Genomic DNA, 12,290 nt, shown 5'->3' on the forward strand with positions numbered 1-12,290 from the left:
CATACTCACAATATGTGGGGGAATGTCCAGCTCAATAAGAAGACTCTTCTGGTAAAAACAAAGGATAGCTCTAGCTATATACATAGCTTATAAATTTGGCAAAAAGCAACCCTTCAAAGGCATACGTTTGCCTCTGAGTTGTTTAAACAAAGGCTGTTGAAAACACAGTCAGCGCTGACTACCAAATGAGTATCCTGGTGGGTCTCAATAAAGTTCAGTAATTGAAAAAAGGAACAGCCAACCAAAATAAAAAGAACACAGTCTTTTATCCGGGTATTCAGTGGTTTTCCTATCGTGACCCACATGTGCACTCGAAACACCCACGACAAGCGCAGCAACGACAGGATCGCAAATAACCCCGCAGGTAGAAACTTCAAGATGAGCACAAACCCAGAAGACAAGCCTCGCGTCCAGGACTGTTTTTAAAGGAGAGTTCCAACCGCGTGGAGGTTGCAGCAAACCACGGAGTGCCCAGCGAGTCGCCACACAGCTCTCCACACTTCAAAGCCGGTCCGCAGTGGGACGAGGCGCAGCAGGCAGCCTAAAGGGCTGAACCTCTCACCGCCTACATCAGAAGCAGGGTCCCCGGCGAGCACGGACGATCAGCAGCGCATGTCACAAGCTACATAATGGGACTCCCTTTCGTCCCAGAATGATAGAGCTGATAACCATGTCCAAATATAGGAACCCATACTAGGTCCTTCTGATCTGTGTACCATTTAACTACCTACAATCTAAGTAGGCCAATATGGCCACAAATTATCTCTTTGCCCACATTTTTACCATCTGCGACTTTATCTGAAAGAAAAAACTATTTGGCAATGGGAGATCCATTCTTTTTTCTCTCTGCCCAAATTAACATCTCAGAACATCCCACATTTTGAGAGAGTTACAAATGTGAAACCGGACCACCTGGGCCCCCATATCCACTCCTGTGGCTACTGCAGCCCCTCTATTCTGGTAACAGAGGAATATGAAGCCCGGCACATTCACTACTTAACACAATTCAAGATGGCCGCCATGGTCACCCTGAGTCCCACTGGCTTGCTATGTCCTCGCTCAATACCCTCCGAGATACAGAGAGGGAATGAGGCGATCGCTATAGCTTGAGATTCTGAGGTGTACCTAACTATATATGTTACTGGGCACAATCTCCTATGGGCATAGCAGAAGGAAGAGTAGATGACTAAGGGCCAGATGTATCAATCTTTGATTTTGTGAGCCCTTAATAGCGATTTTTAGTGAATCGTTATTAAGGACTTGCAAAATGGAATGTATGTAGGAATCGCAATACTAATAGAGATTCCTAAATATACCTTGATTGCGAATCGCAAATTGCGAATTGCAATCAAGGAATACCTTCCCATTCATTCCTATGGTCCTAGATGAATGGGAAGACATTCGCAATTTGTGAGTACCCATTAGGTACTCGCAAATTGCAAATGCAATTTCATGGGTGCAAGGGTGTCAAAAGGACACCCTGTTGCACCCCTGAAATATGTATGTGTGCACATGTGGCGCACATAGATGCCCTAAGGGCATGTATGTGCGCCACATGGCACTTTGAAAAATGTAAAAAAGTGGATTTTTCAAAGAAATCGCAAATTACCCCCAACTTGAAGTTGGTGGTAATTTGTGATTTCTTAGGGCAAAATCGCACAACTTGGGTGCTTCCTGCATCGCATTTAAGGAATCACAAGTTGAGATTCCTTAAATGCATTCGCAAAATGGGGAATCGCAATTTTTGTGATTCCCTATATTGCGAGGGCCTTTTGGGATGATACATCCCAAAAGGCGTTTTCCCGTCCGCAAACGGGCCGATTCTGAGAATCGGCAGTTTGCGAACGGGAAAACCATTAAAACATCTGGCCCTATGATGCACACTGCTACGACCTAAGTAAGTACTGTAGATACCGAGCGGGATGTACCATCTCCTACGGAGTAATGATGTTGATGAGACATTAACTGAGGTGTTTAGGCGCTACCTTCAGACAGACAGAACTAGATGGGGTTGTCGAGACTCAACCTCTAAAAAGCCATGTTTTCAGGCCCTTTCTAAATTTTGGCAGGTTAGTTTCTTTTTTAAGTAGAATTGGAAGGGAATTCGAGAGTCTAGCCGTGGTGGTGGTAAAACTCCTGCCACCCCAGCTGACCTTGAGCACACTGGGAACAACAAGGTTACCATGCTTAGCTGATGTAAGGGATCTTGCAGGGGTGTAATGCTTCAGATCTCGTGACAGCTGCTCAGGCCCTACTCCATGCCAGCGGCGTCACTAGGGTTGGTGTCACCCAGAGCGGTAACTCATGGTGTCACCCGTGCGGTCCGCATCCCCCTAGTGACGCCACTGCACTGGGTGACACCAACCCTGTTGATGACGCCGCTGTCGCTGATCGAGTCAGTAGGATTGATCACCCGAGTCTGAGGAGGAATAGCAGATCACAGAAGGGTCCGTTTCCATATGTCGCTAATTTGACACAAAATAATGAGAGCAGAGAAACGCCAGCGAGGGGTTTTGAATGACCGAGCCTTAACATCAAAGATGACACATGGAGACCGTGATTGGTCCAGCTTCGGACTCTAAGGTTGGCAGGTTTAGAGGCACTCGTGGCTGAGTCATGGTCCTGGGACAAGTCAAAAGCAGACGGATCTCTCAAATATTTACTCAATCTTTTCGCAGTTCTACTAAATCTAAATAGTACATTGTTTTTATAACGCCTAGCTGCATTTTATAATCATTGGAATTGCACAATGTAATGTACTTAATTGCAGATCTCAGAAGCATGGAAGACTAAAATCGGCCCTTGGGATTCTAACCCATAACCTACAAAACACTGCATCTTACTGCCGTACATTCAACTCACTGAGCCATTCGGCCAGAAATTAGTTTGCAATCTTTTTTAAATATGTATTTCCGTTAAAATCTCTGACAAAGGGAAACGATTTAATATTGAAATATAGGAATTATGGCAGGTACATTAGCACCAGAGCTCTGTAGTGGTGAAGCCTCCAGTAACAGCCACGCCCACTGGGTACTGTGGTCTGGGAACTGCCTCGAGCGCCTAGCTCTCTTTTGTTTCTACCTTTGGTCGCTTTGGCCTCGTGCGAATGCGACACACGTCACTCGTGCAAGTAGTGAACTGTCGATTTCAGGAACAGAACCGAAACCCAATGGTGCTGGAATTATTTTCAGTGTTGGTGCTGCCATCGATGTTTCAGCACTGAAGTTGTAGGGATTGTGAAAAACAAAGCATCACACAAAAACAATCTTCTCTTTCTGCTAAATAACCGTTTCTACCTCCCCGCCCACTCTCCTCTGCACATTTTTAGATCTCCTCCCCTTTCCCTTATTTTATTCCCTCTCATGCCCTCGCCTCTGCCCTGCCTCCGCCGGGCTCTTCCCTCGTGTCTCCCCAGCAAACTCTACACTTGTACTGTTAGTAACCTGCAGTGCACTCTCCGTACTGCACAGCCGTGCTGTGCTGTCACTGCCTGGGCTCCAGGCGCGGGGCTCCCCCATGCAGGCTGGTCTGCGGGCGGGGCGGGGGTCCCATTATTTAGCATTTTGGTGTCACCCCATGTGAGGGTGTCACCCGGTGCGGCCCGCACCCCCCGCACACCCCTAGTGACGCCACTGCTCCATGCAAAGATTGAAATGCTATGCACACGGTTTTGAACTGGATCTGCTTGGCAACTGGCATCCAGTGCAGTTGCAACAGTAGTATAAGAACCATGACTTAACTAGACACAAGGCCTAGAGACTGTAGAATCGCTGGGACCCCAATGAACCACCCAAGGTAGTGACGCAGGGGACCCACGGGGCCGTGTGCAGTTTGAGAACACAGCCACGAGCTCCTGTTAGCTTCTATGGGGAAAGTCGTGGTTAGATTTTTAAAGATAAAGGACACTTAGAGATGGACTAGGACCAAACCCTCTTGGACTTAGACAGTTCTAGGATCAACACCCATGGGAGCACCGGAGAACTCGAGTTACCTCACCCAGGGAAGCCGGGTGCATAGGTGTCAAATGGTGTCGGGTCACGTCGTCATTTTCAATGGAAGCTGGCAAAGAAGTGCTGCTGCCGGGAAGATGCGAAGTGTCCGAAGAGATCCAAGCCTGAATCAGAGATGTGAAGAACCTGAAAGCAGAGGGGACAGAGTCTGGGTCACTTGACAGTGACCAGGGGCACAATAGACGAATGCCCACCAATGTCGGGAGTTTCAGGTGAAGAAGGTGAAGCTTTATTCTTCAGCCACGAGGACCAGGAGGTGTTGAGGATGGCCAGGAGCTGGATTTGAGCTGTCCCACGAAGGATGTCGGGTGATGCAGCATCGGTGCACGGATTGGACACAACAAGCCTTGGCAACAGCAGCCCACGCAGAAAGGAGAAAAATGCTTCGGTGCGGCCTAGCAAGGTCTGAGGGACTCCCCCAGCAAGGAAGAGTGAGGGCACATCTGGAGCAACCAGGGAAGCCCAAGGAAAGTCAGCGTTACCTTCACAGGGACCCACCAGTTGACGGACCAGGGATCGCGGAGGGACCTCAAGAGGAATCACAAAATGGCAGCCCATGGGTCACTCGGGGTGATTAGTCCAACAATCTTCAGTGGATTCTCTGCTCGGGGTCTGGGTTATAAGTAACCCAATGCACAGCCTCAGGAGACGTCGAGAAGCTGATGCACTTGCAAATGTGCACGGTGTCCAGGGGTTCCGGTTCCACAGTACCCACGAGGGCTCGGGTCTCAGCTTTGCTGGGGACTCGGTTCGGCCTCTGGGAAGTCTGGAAATCCACCTCTGGTGTTGCAAAGTCTTTGGCGTCCAGCGGAAGCTTCGGAGATGCAGACCGGACAGATGCGTCTTTGGTGCCTGCCAAGCAGAGGAGTAACTCGTTCACTCCAAGGGAGATTCTTCAGTCATATTGCGTTGAACAGATTGTCGAAGTTCCATGATTCCGTTTTTGAGTTTCGTCCAGGGATATCTAAAGTTCTGATTATAGAGGTTCCTTCTTTATACCCAAGGAAGGGGTTGGACTAACTCAGGGGACCCACCTATGGGAGGGTTTGGAAAGAGGGATGGCTTCACCCATTTCCTTTGTCCAGTTTTGCACTAGAGCAGGGGCTGGAAGCCCCTGAACCGTCTTGAGCTGGACTATGCACAGGGACACCAAATGTGCCCCCAGTGCAGGACTTCAAAGCACCCTCAGAGTGCACCCACCCAGTCCCAATACACTAAAGCCTGTCTGGGAGGTAGTGACACCTCCCTGTGACAGGAAACCTATTGTCCAGGCCTCCCCTGCCGGAGTTTCGGTCAGCAGCAGGAGGCCAGACTTGTGTCTGTGGCTGCAGCATCCATTTTGTGATGCCAGGGCTCTTTTAAGTTGGTACCGGGTATACCGGTGCTGTCATGTCTCTCTCTCTAGAAGGGTGGCATCAGACTCCCACACCAGTAACTGGTGTGGGGGTATGATTCCAAGGTGTTTTACACCAAACACAACATGTTTCCGTGCAGCCAGTCCAAAGTTAGCATTTACCGTTGGGTTTATAATGCACTTAAGAGTATATGGTCAGGCTGCATCACAGACAACCCTGGAGAAAGAGATTCTGAAGGCTGCAGAGGGGCTCTGCTCATGCATGGGCACCCTTTCACACAAAACCAAGCACCCTGCCTTCAGGATTGATAAGGCCTGCCATAGGGGTGACTGATAAGTTTCTATGTGCAGTGATAGATGAGATATAGTGAACCTATATCTCTGTATGGGGTGCATGCACCACCTTATCCAGGCTGCAGTAGCAGAACTGTGGTGTCATTTTGGAGGGCTTCCCAAGGGTGGCATAATACATGCTTCAGCCTCTGATAGGCCTCTGGGGTACCTCTGCCCTGGGTATATAGTATAAAATATACTATGGACTTATAAGGGCACCCCAGAATTCAATCTGTGGTGTACCTAAGGTACTAGGAATCAATTTAGAGAGGAAGCAGCTAGGCTGGGGTCCTGAATAGCAGGGCACCAGCCAGACTAAAGTCGAAAAACAGTGTTACAGCAGCAAAAAGTGGGGGTAACCATAAGAAGCAGATCCTACTCTCCTACAGAGACCACTATTTTCCTTAAATCAAAAAGGATGAAAGGAAGTATTTTCCCCAAAATTTGGGCTTCAAATTACAGTTTTGTGTCAAATATCATACCCAAGTTTTTTGCCTTACTTGTTGGAGTTGGTAGAGAGCCAAGTTGGGAAAGCCACCAACTGTCTGCCGAGATAGAAGAGTAATTGCCAAATAGAAGTACTTTTGTCTTAGATGAATTAAGCTTTAGACAGATATCTAACATCCAGTTACCTATATGACTCATGCAGTCATGGAATCTGGCTGCTGTTGAGTTTCATGGACTATTCCCTGAAACAATTATCTGTGTGTCTTCAGCTTAAGACACTTAAGCAAAGCCAAAGGTTTTGATTAGTCTAGCAAAAGGGCTGACATACAGGTTAAAGAACGTCGGGCTCAGGGAGGATCCCTAAGGTATGCCACAAGGAAGTGAGAAGGAGGGTGAGACATAGTCACCCAGAGCCACCACTTGAGAATGTTCTGTCAGAAAAGAACCCAGCAGGTAGAGTGCTTTATCCCTGATCCCAAGAGAAGCTGGACGGTTTACAAGCAACTCGTGGTTGACCGTATCTAAAGCCGCTGATAGGTCTAGAAGGATCAAGGCAGCTGTCCCCCCTCCATCCTAGGTTTTTCTGAGCTCTTCAGTAGTGGTAATCAGAGCTAGCTCTGTGCTATTGTAAGAGCGGAATCCAAATTGAGATGAATCAAGGATAGTGTAATTATTAAAAAAGGTAGATAGTTCCATGTTGATAGCTTTTTCGATTACCTTAGCGGGGATAGCAAGTCTTGATATTGGTCGGTAATTGAGGGTGCCATTGGCGTCCAAATGGGCCTTTTTCAATAGCGGTAGTATAAAAGCTTTTATCCACTCAGTGGGAAAGTGCCCTGGCGTAACCATTGAGTTGAATATGGATGTGAGAGGAATAGCTATGATTTCTGGGTACATATGTAGATTTCTAGGAGGACATGGGTCTGAAGGGGATCCTGATTTGATGTTAGTAATCATTTTTTGAGTCTGGTCTATAGTGAGAGTGTTAAAAGACGAAAACAGAGGTATTACAGAGCCTGATGAAGGTTGTAATCTATTCTGTTGAGTTGGTGTCTGAGCCGAGCGCTTGTCCTGACGCATAAAAGTGTCATAAATAGACTTTGCCTAATGCTGAAATGATTCAGCTAAAGAATTGCAGAATTGTTGACTGATTTCGAGGTCCTGTGATACTGGAAGTTTAGACAAGCTTTTAACCATAGCAAATAAAACTATTGGACATCTGTTGGCCACTTTCATTTCCTCAGTAACATAAGAAGCCTTTTCCTTCAGGATAAGGTTCTTATATACTTGAAGAGACACTTTGTATTCTGATTTAGTGTGAGTATTATCATCTAGTCTCCATTTTCTCTCTAATCTATGACATACTTGTTTCTGGGCTCAGGGTGTGTCGTTGAACCAGGGTTCTGGAGGAGATGACCTGGGTCGCCCATGGTTCCTGGGAGGAGCTAGTTGCAGTGTCGCAGAGTCAAGCCAGGAGTGATTGTTTGCAGCTGCTAGGTCAAGATCGAGGGGTGTATCCAGCAGGGTCTGAGTAAGAAGGAAGTTAAGTTGCTTGTCTTCTAGTTTGTTCCAGGGGTGACTAGTAAGTGCCATCCCAGGATATTTTTGAGGCAGTGAGATTTCAAACAAAACTGCATTATTATCACACCATCTGAGAGGGACGGATCTGGTCCATCTTAAGTGGGGATTGTCTGAAAAAATTCCATCCAGACAATGCCCAGCAATATGTGTTGGACCGTCTACAATTTAACATAGTCCTGTACTGGTCATTTGATCAAGGAACATTTCAGTATCATGGTCAATGACATTCTCCATATGAAAGTCGAAATCTCCTAAGAAGGAGAAATTTGAGAAGTCAGCCTTACATTCTAAAAGATGTCCTAAATTGTCAATAAATGATAATTTAGGGCTTGGTGAGCGGAACACTTGCCTCAGTTATTTTGACAGTTCTACTTTGTACTCGCTTCTATAGATTTTTCACCATAGCTTAGACGAGGTCTTCTTCTCATCAGCAAGGTGCACAAAACTATCGTCCGTAGGGTAAGAATATATCCCTACCCTTACCAGGGGTCAGTCACTTCACGTTTTTCATGTTCTTTGTGTGTCTGTGTGTCTGTTATTCAACTAGGCCTTGATAATCAATGATCATTAAAGTCACTCACCTCAGTATTTGGGATGTGTGACACAATGTACCAGAGAAGTTTTGCAGTGCATTCCTAGCATGTCTTGATTCTACACAAGATATTTCTATGTTAATATGTACTCCCTGTGGGCAACCCAGCGTACGTACAAGTTTCATTTTACCATACCTTCTTCACTTACAGGTGAAACATAGAAAAGCTTAGTAGGTTTAGTTTCTAGCAGGTACTTTTCTTGACCTATCTGCCATACTAAGCACGTTTTGGTAATCACTTGATACCGAAACTCTTCCACCCAACCCTATTCAGGGCAGGGATATTTATTTCCATGTACTTGGTCCTGATGAATGACCATGGATCCTTCCTGGACTGCTGATGCATGAAACATGTCTACCTACACATGGTGTTAGAATGTTTTTCCTCATAATTTAGAAGCAAACAAATGACACATAGTGTTTATCCTTACGAAGGGGACCACATGAGAACATTATTTTTGGTACCCCTTAGGTATTTGTAAACCTACTTCTACACTTATCGTACACACCCGCACTCATCTTCATGGCTATTTTTATCTAAAGATCTCTGTCAAGGAGCCCTCTCGCGGAGTCTGTGGGGTATTGCAGCGTCGACCCCATGAGGAGCTAAACCTGATGATGAAGTATGACACCCTTACGGGTGTGTGAGGGACCTACTTCCTAAAAAGCAAGACCCCATCACTATTTCTACCTCGAGACACACCACTACATGAACAGTCCCCCTACTAGTATTTTTCATACTTGATCTTGGGAGCAAGGATTCTAGAGCTTTTATTAGCTCCCTGTCCCCACTCTTTTTGTGATTTATGTATCCGATGATCACAACATAGCCGAAGGTGTCACTTTAGAGAAGTATGGGTATGTTTCTGCTTTGATCTACTATTTGTATGGGGTGCTTGATTATGGACAAATCACATCCTATTCTGGGTTTTAAAGTGAATGTCTTCAAAAGGAAGGTTACACATATCTGTTATAGATAAAGCAACAACTGCATATTTAGAGCTTTCTATGCTCAGTTTTGAGAAAATATTGAACATTATTGATAAATCTGATGGACACTTTTCTTCTTCTTCTTCCTCTTCATCTTCAGAAGGGTATTGAGTGAAAATAAATGTCAAATGTGACAGCTAGATCCAAGATCTTTGGAACTGGTTTAAAGATGCTGCTTATGTCAGAAGAGTATTCAAATAGGAATAATTCAGAGAAAAGGGCCAGCCATGAAAGCCCCTGACTCTCTCACATTCAGATTGAGCCAGCTATTCCTCATTCAATGTCGGATGTGGCTTAAACTTAGTTGAGGTGTTCCTGAGGCGCTCTCCACATCTCTTCAATCACAAACAAAGTTGGACATTATCCATAGTCCAACCCACGATATCGCTCATAAATGGCCCTCAGACACATATAAATATAAAAGCAACTATGGTAAAGAGAAAACTCTGTAGAACATTAGACATAACACATCTTCATTTTCAATGGGCAGCATGTGCCGTATATGAGCCTGATGGATATCTGAAGCCGACAGAAAGTGCAGTTGACCTCGGGACTTCAAGGGACAGGACTATCATTAGTTCCGCAGGTGCGGTGTCAACGGGACTCAGGTCTATGACACGCCTGCTACACCCTCATCATTGCTGTCTTTTAAATACGAAATCAGAGGCAGGGGACATTTTATTCCTTGCATTGGGGTCCATCACACCCTCGATAATCCTGTCTGCTATGGACTGTGCAATATCATGTGCAGCACAAGTACATTTTCATGTATGCAATGAACAGTTTTTTGTGTATTTCCTATTACGAGAAATGTATGGCTTGGGCGGATTACAACTGGCACATCTGTAAATATGCCATTATTGATTTTAAAAGTGTTTAAAACAAATACACTGTATGCAGTTCTAGTGTTGTTGCTGTGCGTTAATGCTCCGGCATTACCTGTGTTGAGCACCTTTTTGATTACAACGGCCACTTGTCCTTTCAGCATGGAGTTCAGCAGCTTGACGATGAGGATGAGGCAGGTGCAGAGAACTATCAAGGACAGCGCCAACAGGATGAGCCCGACTGCCAGGTCTGGGAGGTTACTGCTGGCGAACATGTGTGGACCTGTAGAAAGAATATGAAAAAAAACACCGATGCTGATCCAATCTTGTGTCCTTTACTATGTTTGCCGGGAGAACAAATGACCAGCATCAGTTGCATGGCCCAAAATGGGGTTACGCTCTGGTCATCTGCAGTTAACTATAGACAGCCATGGATTGTTCATAAACATACAAAACTGCACTACAGACACATTGGCATTTCCTATTGATTCTCTTCATTGCTTTCCCAGGGAGGAGCAGGGAGTGACATCAAGCATGATAACAGTGCAGAATCAGTGCTGTTGAATCACTGAGCAGACCAAGGTGCTCAAACTGGTCTAAGCTTCTGCGCATTAAGTCATCCACAATGTTTTGTACTATGAGTCCTTTCATCCCTCCATGTCCCCATTTCCCATCACACTGTCCATTAGGGCATTGGTTGGCAGTGCCCTGGCTGAAGTAGGGACCTACAGGAAAAGCTAGACAGAAACACCTACTTTGAGTAGGTGCTCTCGCCTTGGTCAATTAGGGTGTTAGATTAAACACAAAGGGCCTCTTCTTCAAGGAATTTACTCAGCTCGGTGCCGCAAGCCATTTAGCTGCGCCATGCTGCGTCAATTTCAGAGCCAATTTCAAAGCACAGGGATGCATCGTATTAACAAGAGTACGATGCATCCCTTTGCTTTCCTCTGTGCTGGTGCAAAATTGGCTGCCATGCGCCAGTGCAGACGCCCTTGTGTCATTTTGCAAGGGTGCCTGCAAGGGCGCCTGCACTGCTGATATTATTGTTTTTGTGCAGGAAGGGACACCTTTTTGCACAAAAACAATAATCAGTGGCATTTTCCTCTTTCTATGCATGCTGCAGAGTGCAGCATGCATAGAAAGAGAAAACAACGAGGAGAAATAAAAGTGTTTCTCCTCATTGGGCCAATCCCTGGCCTCCCCTAGCGAGGTGTAGTATTCTGATGCAATCCCAGCTATACAACATTTTGTAAATGTGGGAATGCGTTAAGTTCCATGGATGTTGCATGGGAACACCCACAGCAGCACCCAATAACCACCCCTTTCACGCAGAGTGCTACGTGAAAGGGGCCCATATTTACAAGGGCATGAAAAGTCATGCAGGGTGACTTTACGTGGCCTTGTAAATATGGGCAAGCCCATTGCGCTGCCAGTGCATCAAAAAAGAAGTGATGCACCGACGGAAAAATGGGCTTGGAAATAAGCCCCATAAGGTGCCCTTATGGGAGAACACACTAACTATATGCCACTCCATGTGTCTCCTACAATCAGCCCGATTCGCAACAACTTCTTTGCCCCTGCGCCTGCTCTGTAATATGACACAGAGTCAAAGGTATGCCCTCATCTGCATTGGGCTCACTGTGCTAGTCGTATTACAGAATGGGTACGCAAGCGTCTGCAGCCTCTTACTAATGTCAAAGAGCGAGAATGCAAAAAGTGGGTGCAAACAACAGTTGCACAAGCAGGCACCGCATATGGGGCCATCTGTATCAACACATTTCCCCATAGACACAGAATGGGCAAAACCCTTTGATACATCTTGCCCATAGTGCTGAGGTCGCTGCTGCTATTTATGCTATATGGAAACATTTAATCACAGCACGCAAACCAGCGCCTGTTCTGGTCTGAGGGTCAATTCATACTTTCATCCTTCCATAGGTACTAAGCAGGATAATAGTACCAAGTTAGTTAAAAAGTCTGGGGTTGGAGGTAGGGAGTTCTAGGGATTTCAACAAAATGTAAACATTGGAAAAAAAGTATAGTAACTCTATATTCTGTTACAATCTTAGGTCGCGTGTCACTATCTTTCTAAGTCAGTAATGACTTTGTGGCAGTCACACCGTTTCGTAGTGTACGCACCAAATGTGACGATCTTTCAT

At 45.9% G+C, this 12,290-nt stretch overlaps 1 protein-coding gene across 2 annotated transcripts in view; it reads right to left on the reverse strand.

Moving 5' to 3' along the window:
* LOC146862941 (sodium-dependent phosphate transport protein 2B-like) overlaps positions 1-12,290 on the reverse strand; it is a 90,260-nt gene that overhangs the window by 16,834 nt on the left and 61,136 nt on the right. For both annotated transcript variants that reach the window (XM_085642309.1, XM_085642310.1), the window contains exon 10: positions 10,247-10,414. In XM_085642309.1, coding sequence (XP_085498435.1) covers positions 10,247-10,414 — 168 coding nt within the window. The remainder of the gene's footprint in view (positions 1-10,246; positions 10,415-12,290) is intronic.

Source organism: Triturus cristatus, chromosome 2_2 (assembly GCF_964204655.1).
Source record: "Triturus cristatus chromosome 2_2, aTriCri1.1, whole genome shotgun sequence".
NCBI classification, from domain to species: Eukaryota; Metazoa; Chordata; class Amphibia; order Caudata; family Salamandridae; genus Triturus; species Triturus cristatus.